This window comes from Leptopilina heterotoma, unplaced genomic scaffold, assembly GCF_015476425.1.
Source record: "Leptopilina heterotoma isolate Lh14 unplaced genomic scaffold, ASM1547642v1 Lhet_11, whole genome shotgun sequence".
Lineage (NCBI taxonomy): Eukaryota > Metazoa > Arthropoda > Insecta > Hymenoptera > Figitidae > Leptopilina > Leptopilina heterotoma.
In genome coordinates, this window is record NW_025110829.1 from 2,889,541 (window position 1) to 2,909,476 (window position 19,936).

At 34.1% G+C, this 19,936-nt stretch overlaps 2 protein-coding genes across 2 annotated transcripts; both read right to left on the reverse strand.

Moving 5' to 3' along the window:
- Positions 1-3,983: 3,983 nt before the first annotated feature.
- Positions 3,984-5,561, reverse strand: LOC122503786. The gene has a single exon (XM_043614478.1). It carries the CDS (start codon positions 5,559-5,561, stop codon positions 3,984-3,986), a length of 1,578 nt encoding a protein of 525 aa, XP_043470413.1.
- Positions 5,562-17,756: 12,195 nt separating this feature from the next.
- Positions 17,757-19,139, reverse strand: LOC122503801 (golgin subfamily A member 6-like protein 22). The gene has a single exon (XM_043614502.1). The coding sequence runs from the start codon at positions 19,137-19,139 to the stop codon at positions 17,757-17,759; it is 1,383 nt and encodes a 460-aa protein (XP_043470437.1).
- Positions 19,140-19,936: the final 797 nt, after the last annotated feature.

The following is a 19,936-nucleotide window of genomic DNA, read 5'->3' on the forward strand; positions in this document are numbered from 1 at the left end:
GCCATGACCTGGTGAGTGGATGAGGCTTAACATCTGTGAACAGAAGTAAAAGGTGTCGCCGTCCGGGCGCGCGGAGGTGCAACCGGAGATCCAAGATGGGTCCCCGGTTGAACCACCGCGCACCCGTAATGAGACACGGTGGAGGAGAGAGCGAAATTTAAAAAGAGAATAAATGAAAGATAATTAAATAAGTAATAATAGTAATTAAATTAATTTAGATTTTTATTTTAGCGCGTTTTAAGAATCTAAAAATGTGAGAAACAACCCTGGGGGTGGGATTGGTAAGAAATTGAACGCAACTAAAAGGAGGGGGACATTTTAAAGCTCTCGAAAGAGATTTTATTAAGTCCACCCGAAGAGCATTGAATCTGGGACAGGCCCACAATATATGGTCTAGATCTTCTTCTATATTAGGACAGTGTGGGCAATCGCCCGACTGGATGTAATTCTTTCTAGCAAGACTCGCGTTCAGGTTGTAGTGATTAGCTCTCGCGCGGCATATTGAAACGATCCATAGTCTGCGAGCTGTAAAGTTCGCAAACCATGGTTTTTTACGCGGTTTGTAATAAAGTTGGGTATAATGAATACCCTTGTTTTTACCTACATCTTTAAAGAAAGAGTTACAACTGTCGAATAATTGTTTTTTGGCGAGGCAAAAGAAGTCAGAAAAAGGGAGAGTTATGTTAACTAAATCTGGGTTGGCAGTTGCGTCCTTGGCCGCAATGTCCGCTTTTTCATTTCCTTCAATACCTGAATGACCTGGAACCCAAACAAGAGTTGTTGGACGATTCAGGTTGTTGAGTATTCTTAATCTATTTCTAATTGCAAATATTATGTAAGATTTTATTTTGTATGTATTTTTTGAAGCTAAATTGTTGAGGACACTAAGAGAGTCTGAAAAAATAACTGTGTTAGAGAGATGAGAATTGATTATATAATCTAGGCAAAATAAAATTGCAAATGCTTCTAATGAAAAAATTGACGAGTGATCTGAAATTTTAAATTTGGAAGTTAAATTTAGAGAAGGGCAGACAAAGGCGCAACCTGCCAAGTGGTCCATATCAGATTTGGAGCCATCAGTGAAGAAAAGTGTGTGATTGGGGAAATTAAAGTTAATTAAGTCCTTAAATACGATGGATGGATTACATGAATTTTGTAATGAGTGACCCCAGTTAAGGACAATCTGGGGAGTAAATGAGTGGTCCTCAAAGAGGAACTCAAAGTAAGGGTCAAGGTCCTTACTTCTAATTAATTGGCTGTAAATTTTTGATTTCTCATATGCGATTAAAAGGGGGTAGTTAAATTTTACATTTGAATCATTGGTAACGCGAGAAAGCTCTGGAAGTTTATTATTTAATGGATGAGTTGAATTTGAAAAGACTCTGTACAGATATTTTTTAGCAAGGAAGTTAAATCTTGATCTTAAAGGGGGTTCACAACATTCAGCTAACATTACATTAATAGGAGTGCTCTGTCTATAGCCTACGGCTAGTCTCAGAGCTTGATTACGTACTTTTTCTAAACGGGAGAAATTTTTATGAGATTTAAAATTGGAAGCTTGTGAACCATAATCGATAGGACTTCTAAGTAATGAATCATAAATACGGAGGAGCAGATGTGGGTCCGCTCCCCACCAAGTGCCTCTAAGAACTTTTAATACATTTAGAATCTTTCTTCCTTTGTCACATAGATAGTTAAAGTGAGTATCGGAAGAACCTGATTCATGAAAATATACACCAAGATATTTAACTGTGGGAGATGGTTTAATAACTATTTCGTTTAAGGTTAGAAAAAGATTAGGGTCTTCTGAATTAATCTTTTTGTTACTAAAGATGATATATTTAGTTTTAGCTGGGCAAACTTCCAGACCCTTATCGGCCAAAAATTCAGAAATTATGTTAAGACAATTTTGAAGAGAAGTAACAATTTGATTGAGGTCAGGGGAGCGACAAGTGACGGATAAGTCATCCGCGAATTCGTACAGTTCACAGTCTGCAGGAATGATGGTGTTGAGGTTTCTGGTGTAAATTGAATAATTGATTGGACTAAGTATGCTACCTTGTGTGAGGCCAACCGTACTGGTTCTCGGGCCTATAACTTCGCCGTTGATCTTGACAAACATATTCTTGCATTTAATTGAATTATATATAAAACGAGCTATTGACTCAGAAATACCAATTTCTTTAAGATCTTTCATTAAAATGTTTGGAACCACACTAGGAAAAGCCCCCTTTATGTCCAGAAAAAGTGCACCCGTGAATTCGCGTTGTGCTAAACCCGTCCAAATCTCAGTGGAGATCAGAGAAAGATTATCCGTGCAGGATTTACCTTTTCTGAAACCAAATTGATTTGGACTGAGGATCTTATTACGTTCGATAAGCCAGATAAGTCTGTTGTATATTAATTTTTCAGAAATTTTGAAAAGGCAGGATGCTAGGGAAATTGGGCGAAATTTACCTGGTGAGGATTTTGGAAGGAAGAAAATAAGGTAATTATTCCAAGAAGAAGGGAAAACGCCATTTGAGATTATTCTGTTGATAATTGATAAAAGAGTTGATAAAGCTATGTCTGGAAAATGTTGGATAATATTGTAATCTATTTTATCAAGACCCGGGGATGATTTAGTTTTACATGATTGGATAGCTTTTGACAATTCGAAAATAGTAAAAGGGGCTTCTAAAAATGAATTTTTGTCAAAATCAACGGGAAAGTCGTCATGGAAGACAGTAGGTGGATAAAGTTCGTCAATAAGTGAGTGTAGTTTATCCACAGTCTCCTTGTCTGCCGAGCATGAAGAAGAGGAGGGTTGTGTGTATCGATTTTTAAAAGATTTAATAACAGACCAAACCTTTGTTAAAGGTGTGTGTCTGTCTAAGGAATCGCAAAATTTTTTAAAAGATTGGCGTCTGGCTTCGCTAAGAGTACGCTTAGCTACAGCTTCAGCCTTTTTATAAGTAAGAAAATTAGGGTAGTTTGAGCATTTTTTATAATTTTTTAAAGCTAATTTTCTGTTTTTTATTGCTTCGTCGCAATCGTTGTCCCACCAAGGCGCAGGAACAAACGGTTTTTTAGAAGAGGGGGAATTTTGTCTTGTGTTAGGTGAAGTTACGCGTTGGGGGCAAATTGTATTAATTGTCGTGTCTACAAGGTGTACAAACTGATCATAGTCAGAAATAGGGCTATCTGTATTGAGGGTGTTTAGATTTGAGTCTATGGATGAATGGAGTTCAGAAGAAAAGAGAGGCCAGTCTATACCTCTCAAATTATATTTATGTGATGTAAATTTGGAAATAGGTATTGTAATGCCTAAAGATGAGAATATGGGAAAATGATCACTGCCTAAAGTGTCATTGTGAACGCTCCAAGAGGAGGACGTGAATAAATTGGAAGAGACAAGGGTGAGGTCTAAGACTGAGCCAGGATTTGGTGGGCGGCCTACTAAAGTAGGTGTTCCATTGTTTAGAAGGATAAAATCTGTAACATCCAATTCGTCACATAGGTTGCGTGCATTCGGACAAACATGGGAGCTACCCCATAGAGTGCTGTGACAGTTAAAATCCCCCCCTATAAAAACCGTCTTGAAGCCCGAGTTTTTAATAGAGTTAAAAAATTTTTTCCAGTAGGAAGGAGGAGTTAATTTACCGGGGACTCTATAAACCGATACTATCAAAAGTTTACCTATGGAGGAATCAATTGAAACAGCGAGTGTTTCAAGTTCATCCTCGCGAGTAAAAATAGATCCAATTTTTGAAAAAATTAAGTTTTTGCGAATTGCAAAAGCAAGGCCACCGCCTTTGTTTGTTGTTCTATCTGATCTAATAATGTTAAATTGTTTAAGTATATTGAAATTAACGCGCTTTTCAGGCTTCAAGAAGGTTTCGCAGAGGAGGAGAATGTCGAATTTGTTTGAAAGTTTGTGAACTTCGGGTGTCTTGTTAGAGACACCACGACAGTTCCATTGCAGAAGATTTAATTGGGAAAGACTAGCCATTTTTGTGGGCTGGAAGAGCTAACAAAGAATGGAGGCTAGTCGTAATGTTAGAGAGAGTTTCTAAATTTTGTTTCGTAATTTCTGGTGAAGAGTTGGAAGAAATGTGAGTGATATGTGTTTTTAGTAGTGAGAGGAAAGAATTGAGTGATTCTACGATCTGGGTGTCAGAGTTAGGTGTGTGTGATTGAGTCGGGGTAGGAGAAGGAGAGGTAGATGAAGGATTCGAAAGAGCAAAACCGTTAGGCATGGAGATCTCGGATCTGCCATTGTTCCAGTTTGCAGCGAAGAAGGTTGAAGAAGAAGAGTTTTTTGGTGTTCGGTTTGTGTGAGAGTGTGGTGCTTTGTTTGTTGTCTGTTGAGAATGGTTGTTGTGAACTGTTGTCGCTTGAGAGAATAAACGTTTTTGGAGGTTAGAATTTTGTGTGAAGGTTGAAGAAGGGGCAGGTTGATCTGCCAGATCAGGAAAGTCGGAGAAGTTAAAAGCGTCCATGCGACGAGTGTTTCTTTTTGGTTTGAGGATTTCCTTTGCTTCGTCAAAGGACATTTTATGTTGAGTTGCGTAGTAGCGAACTTCTTTTTGAAACGTGAACTCTGGACATTGTTTTGACGAAGGTTTGTGTGGACCGTTACAGTTTGCACACCTTGGGGGGCCTGACGCGTTGGTGCAAGGGTTGGTATCATCATTGTGGGGGGCTGAACCGCCACATTGTTGGCATCGAGTTTTTGACCTACAGTGTTTGGCTATGTGACCAAATCGCAGACAATTCATGCACATGCGTGGGTCTGGAATGTAGGGGCGTACTGGAGATGAACCTTTATAAATTGACACACGCTCTGGAATGGTAGTTCCTTGAAAAGTAAGAAGGACGGTGGTAGAGGGTTCAAACGTAACTGTGTTTTTCTCGTCAATTTTTCTGCGGTTAAACCTCAGGGCATTGATAATTTTACAATCCTTACCGTAGTTACCAATAATTTCCGCGTTCTCTAAAATCTCTTCCGTGGAGATGTCTAGCCCGATATTGTTAATTATTCCCTGACACGTGACGAAACTCGATGGGATTATAGCTATTAGACCTTTTGATTTAAGAGTCGGATCAGAAACAATTTGGTTGGCTGCTCTGCCACCATTCATGATAACTCGGACTTTTCCGCGACCGCTTGGGTAAATTCCAACAACTTTACCGGGATAAAGATTGTGGATGATTTTACCGACTGACACATGATTCAGGTCTTTCGACGCATCGTTTGATTTGGGATCGCGCTGTAAGAAAACCGGGCAATTTCCCTTATTAGAATTTTCGTATTTGACGAGTTTGACTTCTTTTTTACCTGTCTTCTTACCGGATTGATCTGCACGCACTGTGTTAGGGTCAAGAGGCGGTTTGAATGGGTCTGGTTGATTCTCACATTTACGTTTTTTGTCCGAATCTAGGGACGATGTTGAGTTTGTCCGCGATCGAACATTTTTTGACGATTGTTGTTGATAATACAATAAATTTCTTGCAGCTCTCTGCTCCTCCGTCTCATCGGAGAAATCCATTCGGAAGTCTGAATTTTCGCTAGAGGCCATGCCTCTGCGATACGCGCGCTCAGCCACGAGGCTGGCTAACCTAAAAGGAAACGAACTACTAATAAAAGGGTTAGTACACTATGAAATAGGTACAATAAGACACGATGTGTCTTTAAAAGGGATCCCGGTTTTAATCGCGTACAATAATGAGCACCACTGAATTAAATAAAGCCCGTAAATCTATATATATTTCGTAAGCAAAATAACGCGTCCGCTCGGTAACGCATTCCTTACGGAACTCCACGAAGCTTGGTCAACGCAACTCATGGGTGCGCAGCCAGACAGCCTGCAGAGGTCTGGGTACGGATCGATGACCCTAGATGTCGCATGCGACAGACCATTCGAGATGGAAAAAGCTATTCTCGAACGCTTGTCGCATGCGAGATTTCATGTCGTATGCGATAATTTCCGAATGGTTCATCTCGAGTGGGTAGTGGCCATTCGAGATGCAAAGTCGTATACGAAATGCTAGTAAAAAATAAGGTTGTGTGTCATCCTTGTAATAAACGTATATAATATAAAGTAGTATTAGTGTGCATGAACCGCATGCTAAAGTAGAAAAACTATAAAAAAAACCGCTGCCAAGTTGTACATTTTTATAATTCTGGTGTTCATTTCATGAACACTTTGCTTCCTCATAGAAATAATAATAATTGAAATATAAGAATTACTTTTTATAAAAGGGTTAAAAATCATTAAATCTTGGTCCAAAAAATGTGTTTTTATATATTCTATAAGATGGTAATAATAGTTTAATAATTACACATAAGTTAATAAACAAGAATGTTGAAAAATGATATTTTCCACAATTTTTGATTTTTCAAATACCAATAATTTCATAATTTCTGCCCGAATCAGGTTCAAAAATAGGTCAATCGAAACGTTTTTTAATGTTCTTCAAGTTGGTAATAATTTTTTGAAGTTACTTTTACATCATTTAAAAAAATTTTTATAAAAGTCTTATTTTTCAAAATTTTAGATTTTTAAAAGTTTAATATCTCCGGTTAATATGGACGAAAAATGTTCAATTAGGGCTTAAAACATGCGTCTAAAAAAACTTTACAAAACTAAATACAAAACAAAACTAAACTTCTACAGTTTTTATCAAAATTTTTAAAAAAGTCTTATTTTCCAAAATTTTTGATTTTTAAAAGTTTAATATCTCCGGTTAATATGGACGAAAAATGTTCAATTAGGGCTCAAAAGATGCGTGTGAAAAAACTCTACAAAACTAAAGAGAAAGATTTATAAGTGTCCTAACATTTTTTTAAGTGATGTCCAAAAAACGTTTTTTTACAAAATGAAAAATGCAAAAAAAAATAGTTGAATTTCATGAATCGGGCTGAAAATACTCTCATTTTATGTCCCCCGGGGAGACCTACAATTTAAAAAAAAATTGAGGCCTTTAGCTCTTTCTCGTTCTGAGATATTGAGGCAAATGTAATGTTAGTACACACACACACACACATCGGGAAAATTTTTAAAATCCGTTTTTTGGACTTCGGAGGTCAAAATACGTCGAAATTTTTTTTTATTTATTTAGAACATTTATACGGGGAGTTCCTGTGCATATATAAAGTACTAAAGTATTAGGCATAATAAAAAAAAATTTATAAATATGTCAAAAAATGACAATCCAAAATTTTGCTAATACAAAGCTTCCTTTATGAGGAAGCAATAACCTAAATGTGTTGTTTAAGAATTAAAAGTAAACTTGTGAAATAAAAGTTTATGTAAATAATTTATAATATGCAAAATTTATAATGGACAAATTTCACATGTTTGTGTTATTTTTGTGAATGAATCATGTAAACAATATAAATTTTTTTAATCTTCGTTTCATTTTTTCTGTCTGTTCACACTTTAAAGTTAGTTTTTGTGTATGCTTTTGTTTTTTTCTTTACAAAATATTGTTTCACAAATTGAAAGTATGCTCTTTTTTAAGATTTAAAATAAAACAATATTTAAAATTATAAAATTACAAAAAATTTTGATTAATAAATAAATTTTCTTTTTGCAAAAATAGGAAATATATATATATTTATTAATTAAAATTATGCATAATATAAAGGGATATATCCCTTTATTATGCATAATTTTAATTTTTCAATAACAATATTGTTCACAAACTGATTCTTTTCTTTAAAAAAAAAATATTACATATTCCAGTTTCTTAACATTTTTGTAGAAAATTCTCAATTTACAAATGCTAATATTAAAACTTTAATATTAAAGAAATGTTGTTACATTTATTTACGAATTTCTTTAATTATAAAATTATTCGTCATAATATCAGTAACTTCTATTTAAATAAATATTTGATTGTTTTTAACTAAAATTCTTCTATAAATTCATTATTTTTAATAATTAATTAAATATATATTGCCAAAGGGCTTAGGGGGTTAAGTGTGCAAAAACTGCCCCCGCATCTATTTTTCTCAAATTTGGCCCATATATTACTATCCATATGACTATAACTTTCTGCAATTTTGAACTCAAAATTCGCTTTTTTGGGGGAGTTATGGAGGGGGAAAGCACAATCAAAAAACTTATTTTTCTCGAAAACTACTGAACCGATTTTAATGAAATTTTAAGAGGTTGTAAATATAGATAAGACGATTTATAACATTATAAGGACATTATAAGGAACTTTTTACAACAAAAGAGAAAGTGGTCACTTTAAAAAATAACCCTAAAAAAATTTTTGAAAATTTTTTCTGAAAAAAAATTTTGATTTTTTTTTCTAAAATCGTCTTATCTATATTTACAACCTCTTAAAATTTCATTAAAATCGGTTCAGTAGTTTTCGAGAAAAATAAGTTTTTTGATTTTGCTTTCCCCCTCCATAACTCCCCCAAAAAAGCGAATTTTGAGTTCAAAATTGCAGAAAGTTATAGTCATATGGATAGTAATATATGGGCCAAATTTGAGAAAAATAGATGCGGGGGCAGTTTTTGCACACTTAACCCCCTAAGCCCTTTAACTGATTTCAAAAGAATTTGAATTATCAAAATTTTAAATTAAATTCATTCAAAATTAAAATCTTATAAAATTTCAAACTGAAACCGCTTAAAGTTAATTTGTTTATAAAAATTGTAAACGCAAAATTTAATTGATTTTGAAATATTTAAATGAACGGATAACTATTTGTATTTTTTTCATATGTCAAGTTCTCTTCCTCCTCAATTATGATTGGCAGATAAGTATTTGGAAACGACGGCAACAATGTATGAATGTCGCACACGGAAATTTTCGAACAACCTATTTTGAACGGTCATTGAAGTTGAGTCTCCAATGTGAGAGAGGTGCGCATCGATGTTCATAGCTATAGATATACCACAGCATACTTTAGTATACCTATAGCTATGAACATCGATGCGCACCTCTCTCACATTGGAGACTCAACTTGAGAATAGACTTTCAGAGTCGCATGCGACATTAACCATTCGACATTTTACGCATGCGAGAATTGTCGAATGCTTTCGAGAATACGGCCCCTGAATGCTACTCACCAGGTCATGGCCGGATATATAGGCATAAAGCCAGTATAGTGCCAATCAAATTTAACTTAACTTAACTTAGGTCTGAATGCTCCTTAAGACGTCAAATAAGAGATGCATGCCCCTAATCGCCAAGTCGTCGAATGATCAAATAGTCGAATGCCAAGTAATCGAATGGACAAAACGTCGAATTGCTAAAAACATCGAATGGACAAAACGTCGAATGCTAAAAACACCGAATCGGCATTTATTCGAATGCTAAAAACATCGAATTGTCAATACGGCGAATGTTCAAAACGTCGAATGTTAAAAACATCGAATTGTCAATACGTCGAATGTTCAAAACGTCGAATGATAAAAACGTCGACTGCTAAAAACATCGAATGGACAAAACATCGAATGCTAAAAACATCGTATCCTCATTTAATCGAATGCTAAAAACATCGAATTCTCAATTCGTCCAATGTTCAAAACGTCGAATTATCAATTTGTCGAATGCTCAAAACATCGAATTGTTAATTCATCGAATGCTTAAATCATCGAATTTTCCATTCGTCGAATGTTCAAAACGTCGAATGATCAAAACGTCGAATGATCAAAACGTCGAATGCTAAAAACATCGAATTCTCAAATCGTCGAATGCTCAGAACATAGAATAGTCAGTTCGTCGAATGCTCAAATAGTCGAAACGCCATCTGTTCGAAATGTCAAGTAGTAGAATGATAAAGTAGTCGAAACGCCATCTGTTCGAATTGCCAAGTAATAGAATGGTAAAGTAGTCGAATGTTCAAAACGTCGAATGATAAAAACGTCGAATGCTCAGAACATCGAACTGTCAATTCGTCGAATGGTCAAAACGTCGAATCATAAAAACGTCGAATGCTAAAAACATCGAATCGACAAAAGTTCGAAAAGATGGCGTTTCGACTATTTGAGCATTCGACGAATGGACTATTCGATGGTTTTACCATTCGACTAAATGACGATTCGACGTTTTGAGCATTCGACGTTTTGAACATTCGACGAATTGAGAATTCGATGTTTTTAGCATTCGATTAAATGAGGATTCGATGTTTTTAGCATTCGATGTTTTGTCCATTCGATGTTTTTAGCAGTCGACGTATTGACAATTCGATGTTTTTAACATTCGACGAATTGATAATTCGACGTTTTGAACATTCGTCGTATTGACGATTCGATGTTTTTAACATTCGACGAATTGATAATTCGACGTTTTGAACATTCGACGTATTGACAATTCGATGTTTTTAGCATTCGACTAAATGCCGATTCGATGTTTTTAGCATTCGACGTTTTGTCCATTCGATTACTTGGCATTCGACTATTTGATCATTCGACGACTTGGCGATTAGGGGATATGCATGCGTCTCAACAATAACTTTTCTTTGTTTGGCAACGTCGCAAATCGCAATCGCAGCTATTTGGCGCCAAATTTACTCAGGAAAATATGTTCCATACTGCACATGGCGGAAGTAAGGAATGTGACGAGCGACTATTATCTCGCTCGAGTGTTTCTCGATTAATCGAGATGCGTTTAAAATGTCGCGGCAAAATATAATAGTGACTGTCCACGAGAAAACAAGGCTTAGGTCCAAAAAATCAATTTAAATTTTTTTATGGTAATCGACAGATATTATGTTGCTTTTTCAAATGCAAAAGTCAAAAGTTAAAAATATCAATTATATTCGACAATATATCGTTTTAAAGCTGGGTATGTTAAGCGTAGTTAACTTCAATCGTCGACTGTCCACGACAAAACACGGCTTAGGTCCAAAAAATCAATTTGAGTTTTTTATGGTAATCGACAGATTTTATGTTGCTTTTTCAGATTCAAAAGTCGAAAGTTAAAAATATCAATTATTTTCAACAATATATCGTTTTAAAGATGGGTATGTCAAGCGTAGTTAACTTCAATCGTAGTACTTCAATCGCTCGCCCTGTGAAATTCACGTTTGGGAGCTAAGCCGTGTTTTCTCGTGGTGATTTATTAATTATATTTTGATTAAAGCCTTGAGATTGAATTGAACTTAGCATCGTATTTTTACAAATATACCTTCAAGTAAGAATGTGTTCAAAAAACATTCTTATGTTAAAAATATGAATGAAAAGAAGAATTAAGAATAGCCTTAGGGATTTCCAAGCAATATGTTCTTCTAATAAAATCATAAAACTTAGTCTAAGACTCAAAAACACATTTCCAGTAATAAGGAAATAGAATTTCTCGTCAACTAAAAAAACAACGTTTTCTAGAAATCCAATAGAGTTGTAAACCGTAGGTAAAAAAGGTGTCATAAAATATGCGAACTAATTTCTTAAGATGACCCTTTTTAGGTAGAGCAATAAAATTACATCTGTCTGCAAATTTCGTTATAGAGTCAAAACGCGTCAACCGTGAATACATTTTTTTTATAGTTTTGGAAAAGTCAAAACATTTATGAAAATCTGTAGTTCACAGCAAACTAAAAAAACACTTTTAAACGTTTTTCAAAATTTTAAATATTTATACCTTTTTTTATAATAAAAAATTTTTGCATTATTTAAGAAAAAAATTAATAACTCATTACTGTTTTGCTAGAAATTAATGGCAATTTTTTTGGTAGTCATTGAATATCCACTCTATTAAATAAACTTAATTGTGAAAAAAAATTTTGAAAAATTTTTAATTTTTAATAACAATTTTATAAACAATTAGTGTTTTTTATGCTTTCTAGAGCAAGGATTTTAATGAAATTTATATGTACACTGAGAAAACTGGAGTATTGGACTAAACATCTGGAGGGACAAATCGTTGATATTTGAGAGTTAGCTATTGGGTAATGTCGCGTCACAGGTTATATTTTACGTATATTTCCGTTGGATTCACAAATAACCAATGGCTGGATTCTTTTTACTGTGAAGGTATACTCTCACCTCACTGCCTGCCTGCCTGCGCAGGCAGGCGCCATAAGAGTGAGAGAGAAAAAACATTTAATTTGAATTTTCTTACTCTCTTACTCCTATGTGTTACCATGTCAACCTGCAGGCAGGCAGGCAGGCAGTAGGAGCTGTGCTAGCGCCTTTATAACCGCTTGAAAGCGGGCACTGAATTTAAATTTGAATTTATTATTCAGATTAAAGGTGGGATAAATAAATGTACACTTATAATTGATTGGAAAAACCCCTTTCGGGTAAAAAACCAATTTTATTTAAGTTCAAATATTGTTTCTTTAAAATATACACTTCACAATTCTGTTTTACAAATAATTGTTTTATTGTTAAATATTAATTTAACAATTGTTTGTCGAAGGTTTGATTTAGTTATTCACAAAATGTAAGATTCGTTGATTTAACAATAATACTTTTAAAGATATACACTAATAATTAGTGGTCTCTTCTCAAGTCTCGAAAATTGTCTGTATATTTGGGTCTCAGGCGCTCTCTTTATATACCCAACTAAAAGGGGGGAAGTTTACCCTCCCCTCTTTGTTTAACCAATCAGAGCGCTGATGACGTGGCACTTGACCAATAAGCGTTGAACATTCAAGATCAAGTTATTGCGCATTTACCAAATGCCCAAAATAATGACACGTGTCAAGGTTAAATTATTACGCATTTAACAGATCTCAAGGTTAAATTATTACGCATCCTACAAATGACTCATTATTGTCATTCATTCTACTGCGCAGTTTTTAACTGCGCAATAAAATAACCGTCATACGAAGATTTACAATATAATTTCACAGTTTTTCTTATCAATAATAAGAAGTACAAATTCAGTATTTCATAATCATAATTTCGTTTCATTTTTAAATTATAAGTAAAATATTTAATGCATATTCGTTAATTAATTAAACACTAATAATAATAATAAACTTAAATTAATATTAATATTATATCGAATTACAGTTTTATATAATTACTAGCAAACTTTGCGCGCTACGCGCGCATATCATATTTCTTATTTCACAATGAAAAACTTATTATGATATGTGTATTAAACCATTAAAGATATGTTATTCACGTATCCGATATATTTTATTATGGAAAAATATATCACATTAAATAACATGAATATAATTCTGATGAGAACATGAATCAGAATTCAGAAATTAAATGTTTTAATTTTAGCCTGATGCCTAGTAATAATTATTTCTGTTAATTTTTTTAAAAATTTTGATAAAAAAGAAAGTTAAATATTTTTAATATTAATTATTTTTTTGCAAGTTGTTTATTAATGTTTATAGAATACAGAAAAAATTAGAAAAAATAATAAAAAATTTAAAAAGTTATAAACTGTTAAATTTCATAACTGAAAAAATTTCTGGTTGACACAATAACAAAAAATCTACTTAATCGATTTACTTTAAATTTTGCAGAATTCTTTTTTATAATCAATTATTATAGTAAATAATAATTTCTTTAGGTTTTTTGTTTTAGAACATTACAAAAATCTTCACATTGTCAACCAGTTCGTATTTTCTTTTTTTCAGCCCCCACTTTACCAGTTTATAACTTTCATTTTTTTCTGTATTCTTTAAACATTAATAATAAACAACTTGCAAAAAACTAAATACTAAAAATGTTGAACTTTTTTTTTATTCTACTATTGCAGTTATTTACGAATTCTCTTAATTGTAAAATTATTAAAAAATATAAATAACTACATTTTGAAATAAATATTTACTTATTATTTTTCTGTAGGAATTAAGATTTTTAAAAAAAATTTGACTCGGAGTAATTGGTTTATTTTTTTAAAATAATAATTAAATATAATTTAGGTATAAAATTATTATTTTATTTAATAAAAAAATAAATTGTTACTTTAATTTTTTAGAAATTATTTTTATAAAAATTTGTATTAGAAAATATTATATTTAGAATAAATTAAAATATTATTATAATTGAAATTAAAAATTATAAAAAAATAAATTTATAATAAATAATAATATTTTTAATTTAATAATAAACATAAAATTATAGAATAATCTATTGTTTTTATTTGCAGTAATTAATATTACACGTTTGTTGTTAATTAATTGAGGGATCGAATCGAAGAACAAAATAAAATAATCATAGAAACATTGATTAATTTATTTTGGCGATTTTGAAGCCTAATATGGTTTTCTCCCAAGGCATTCTTTCTTTTCCTTCGATGATTTTAATGTTATCCATTTCATTTACAGCAATGTATGGTAGTACGTCTTCTGAAATGTAAAAAAATTATAATTAATTTTATATGCTTATTTTAATTATAGTAATAAAAATAAATTCTTTCGAAATAAGTAAAATTTATTATTAAAAAATTTATATTATTAGATAAATTTTTACTATTTTTAAAAATATTACTTTATTTACTCTCCCTGCTTAATATTGCAGGGTTCGAGGAACCATAATACAAAAATTCTTATCCTAGTGTACAATCTCTTAACTTAACTTAACCTAATACAAAAATCTTATTTTCTAATTTTCTAATTATTCGCCAGTGCCGGGCTTCCGTTTCCCGTTCCATTAGGCTTCATCAAACTTTAAACTTTATTTTAAACTCGTTCCCACCCTCTTTATCTTTAATTTACCTTAATATTTGTTCTCATTTGTTCTAATTCAATCATCCATTTCTCACCTTGCCCATTCTCATCCAATATCCATCTTATCCTTTCATCCACACCTTTTTCATTCTCTCCACCACTTGTACATCTATCTAGAACATGTTCCCAATCCTCTAACTCAAAGCCACACACCCTACACAATCTCTCACTCTCATCCTTCCAATATTTACATTCACGCATTCCTTCCCCCATTCTGAACCTTATCATTCTGTTCCATCTCTCCTCCTTCCTTATTCTCTTTAAGTATTGTGGTATATCTCTTCCTCTTACCAACCCGTACCATCTATTATATTTCGAGTTTATTATTCTTTCCCATCTCTCTTCCTTATCTTTTTCTTTCCACCCCTCTCTCACTTCTGTCCATTTTCTATCTATTTTCTTTAATTGCCTCCATTCTTTTAATCTCCCACCTTGACATTTCTTTCCTTCCCTTCAACTCCCTTTCTTTCACTTGCCCCCAGCACTTTCGAGTCCAACTACACCCTCCACCCTGTCTTAATTTTTCCTCAAAACCCCACGCTCTGCTTCTCTGTCTTACTTTCATTTTTTCTCTCCCAACTTCCTCTCTTAACATGTACCCCGGACAGTTTCCACTCACACCCATAACCCATCTCAAATATTTTTCATGCATACTTTCTACTTTTTCCATTTCCATCCATCCCCATACTTCCACACCATAACTCACCACCGACCATACTAACGTATCGTACAACCACAATCTCTTTTTCCAGTCATTTTTGAACCTTCTCTTACCTATTCCCCATACCTGACCCATTATCTTATTCGCTCTTTCCACCCTTCTACTTACATTCAACTCATGCCCTCCACTATAATGAAACCAAAAACCCAAATAACAAAACTCATCCACTTCCTCAACCACTCTTCCATTCACTCTCCATTCATTCTGCTTTCCGTCATTTTTCTTCATAAATCTCATCGCCTTAGTTTTTTCCACATTTATCCATAAACCTTTCTCTCTCACATATTTTTCAAATTCCTTAATTAACAACCTCATTCCTGACTCATTCTCGCACATCAATACCACGTCATCCGCGTATGCAAGTGAGTAAATTCTCCCATTACCCAATATTATCCCCCCCTTTCCTCTTCGTTTCAACTTCTCCTCCAAGTCCGCCATTAACAAACTGAAAAGAACAGGGCTTAGAGGGCAACCTTGCATCAAACCTCTACCCAACCAAAACTCTTCCCCAATTATTTCTCCTACTCTAACCTGCGCCCTCACATCCGTGTACATTTCTTTGATCCTCTCTACAATCCCATCTTTAATCCCTCTTTCCTTTAATGTTCTCCACAATATGCTCCTATTCACAGACGGAAATGCAGCCTTGAAATCTACGAAAAGGGCTATTAATTTGCCCCCCTTCTCCCGCAATTTTTTATTCACTAAGTAATTGAGGGTATATATATGGTCCATGGTGCCCATACCCTTCCTGAACCCAGCCTGATTGTGTGGAATTCCTCCTTTTTCCTCCACTTCTTTTTCCAACCTTTTCCTGAGTATCTCCGCATATACCTTATAGCTCACTGGCATTAAGGTAATGCCTCTATACTCTTCTATTTTCTCTCCTTCCCCTTTTTTGACTAACGGTACAATCAGGCCTGTCTTCCATTCCTCTGGCCATCCATTTCCTTTCCACACTTCGTTGACAATTTCCCATATCACCCTTCTCACCTTTTCACCACCATATTTTATACCCTCTCCCTCCATCTCATCTTTTCCTACCGCCTTATTCCTCTTCAGCTTGTCTATCGCTTCGTCTACCTCTTCCCTTGACACCTCTTCCACATCATCATCTCTCACCATCCTTCTTCCTTCCCCCCTTACTTTGTGTCCCGTTCCCCCACTCATGTCCATAAAATACTTAGTCCACTCTTCTATTCTAATCTTCCTATTCATAGGTTTCCCCTTCTTTCTTTCTCTATTTATTACCTCCCATTCTTTACCTTCTTGCACCGCTTTTTCTACTTCCTCCATAAACCTTTTCTTCTCCATTTCTCTTTTTCTCTTTAATAATTTCTCGTGATCTTTGTGTCTCCTGTTGTATTATTTTCTTTCCATTTCCCCGTTCCTCCATTCTTTAATGTATCCTTTCATTCTTTTCCTGCTCTCTTCACATTCATTGTCCCACCATTTTCTATACCCTAACTCTTGCACTTCTACATCCCCCATTTCTTTTTTCACTTTATCGATCTTGTCTCTTATTTTAATTATTTTATTATCCACTCCCTCTTCATCCTCCCACTCTTCCATTTCTCTCCGCATTTTTTCCTGGAATTCGCCAAGCCTCTCCACATTCCATTTACCCATTTTAATTTTCTTTTGTTTTCTAACCCCTTTGTCCAGTCCACTTCTTCCTTTCTTTTTCCCATCCCTTATTTCTACAACCAGAGGAAAATGGTCAGACCCTATTTCTCTTCCTACTTTCATTTTAATGATTTCATCCCTTCCCTTGTCATCTGTCAGCACATAATCTATAACGGATTCTCCTTTTCCTCTAAAGGTGAAATTCCCTTCCTCATCACCTCTCATATTTCCATTGACAATGGACCATCCTTCTTCTTCTAACAATTGTAGTAGCCTCTTACCCTCTTCATCCACTTTCTTATGTCTGGAAACTCTGCTGTATTTTTCCAGCTCTTCATCCCATAAACCACCCCCCAATTCCCCGGTCCATGCATTTAAATCCCCCCCAATTATTACCTTTTTGTCCTTTCCTTTTTCCATCCAATCTTTAATTATTCCCCATCCCTTTTCCTCACCTCTTCTTCTATAAATTCCAACAATATCTATCGTTTCCCTACCTCTTTTAATACTCCTCACTAAATAATCTTCATCCACAACCGTGCAACCCTTTCTTACTTCCTTAACCTCTTTTCTTACCCCTGAAATAATCCCTCCCGATCCTCTTCCTCTTTGTCCTTCTCTCTTTGCTTCCTGCATTTTCCATCTGTACCCTTTTGGTAATAGCCTTTCTATTTTCTTTAAATCTTTCCTTTCCACCCACGTCTCGCTAAGAAACATCACGTCCCATTTCTCTATCGTTCTCCAAAACCCTTCGTCTTTATTTTTAATGCCCCCTACGTTCCAAAACCCAACTTTTATTCCTGCTTTCTGTGATCTTCCCCAACTGCCCCCCCCCTTCCCTCCGAAAAACCTGTCCTCTGTTTCTTCTATTCCTTTCCTGTGAGGTGTTTCTCTCTCTTCCCCTTTCCTCCTCCACCACCTCTCCAGTTGTATTACAAACCACCCATTTAATACCATTAACCCACAGACAGTCTCTTCCCCTTTTAACTTCACTTCCTTTTGCACTCTCTTCCCATTTTCTCTGATCTAATTTCCTTGAAACCACCCTCTCTTTCCACGTTTTATCCTCTTCTATAATTTCCTTCCTCCCTCTCAATTTATTTTTCGCCGAGATCACCTCCATTTTTTGTTCTTCATTCTCCAGTTGCACTATCCACACTTTCGGTTTCTCTTTATCCTCTCCTCCTACACCATTCAATCCTATAATTTTTACATCCGTTCCTATGTCCTCTAATACTTTTTGTATAGCTTTCCTTCCTTCTCTTCGTATCACATTCATTCCTTTAATCACAATATTATTCTTTCTCTTCTCTTTTTCTGTCCTATCCATCCATCTCGAAACCTCATTCATTTTTTCCTCCAGTACCAATCCTTCCTGACTTCTTATACCTCCTTCTGTCCCTGTTTCTAGGCTAGTAATCCTCTTTCTTAATTCCCCTATTATTTCTCTTGACTCTCTCACTTCCTCTTTCACCATATTTAATTCCCCTTCCATTTCTACTTCTATATCTTTCTGCCCTTTTTCTAATTTTTCCAACTTTTCGTACATTTTCTCCTTCTCCTCACTCCATTTTCTTTCCCATTCTTCACACATTTTTTTAACTTTACCTATTTCACTACTCAATCCTTCAGAGACACTGTCCAATTTTCTGTCCAAATTTTTATTAATTTTCTCCATACAAATATTCGTATTTTCCCCCATTCTCTTAATTAATTCCTCTAAGTCTCCTAACTCTTTGACTTCTTTCTTCGCTTTAATTTCTCTTTTCCTGTCTAATTCTTGTTTATCTTTGTTTTTATTAAAATCTTTTTCTCCTAATTTATCCTTTAAAGCAAATTTTTCCATCATTTCAGAAGATCCTGCACCCTTTAGTCGCTGCGTTCTTTGAAAATTAGTCAACCTTCCTGGTTTCAAATTCACATTTGATTCGCCCGGCACAACATCGTCTGTCAAAGATAAACTCCTGCCTGCTCTCTGGTTCCCCTCTTGCCCCTTCACCGTTTCTTTTTCCTTCAACGACTCGATTAGTTCCCTTTCTCCCTGATCCACTACTGTCTCTCCCCGCTCTCCCCTATCATTCTTCTTCGTTCGCTCATCGTCTAAACCCCCCTGCCCTTTCCCCTTTACCGGCGATCTAGTCGTCATATTTCTCAGTCTCCCACGTGATTATACCTCGTGATCTTCGCCTTCCTCTAATCTCTCTCTCACCCCCGTACACCTCTCACACTCACTCACCACGTTCTAAACCTAACCCACAAATTCGTTCTTTTCTTTCTTACCTTTCTATGCAATCACACCACACTTTTCATCCAAACTTTTTCACAAACTTGACACAATTTGTAATAATTAATAATTTTTAAATAATAAAATAATAACATTTTTTCAAATTTGGCGCCACATTCTTCAGAGATGGGAAACATCGTAACCGGATACTCATTATGTGAAATAACTATTCGGTGCAATTCTTATTATGTCATTTATAGGTTAGGAAAATAAAAAATTAGAGAATTTAAATCTTAGAAAAAATGTATGTTATGTAAAATATGAATTAGGAAATATAAAAATTATCAAAAAAATTTATTTGGATAAATAAATATTAGGAAAAATAAAAAATCGGTTAAAAAAATTATTTAAAATATAATTTCGGTACGAAAAAAATTATACGAAATAATTATTCGAATAAAATAAAATTATAAAAACTGTTTATTATACAAAAAAAAATTTGTATAAAAAATTATTATTTATTACAAAAATTTTGAAAAATAATATTTCGATATAATAATAATTATGAGAAGTGACAATTCGGTAAAGTTATAGTTAGAAGAAATACAAGTTAGAAAATGTAGTAATTATAAAGAAGAATGATTAGGAGTAAAGAAAATTATGAGTAATGTTAATTCGAAAAAGTTAAAATTATTTTGAAAAACATTTATAAGAAAAGA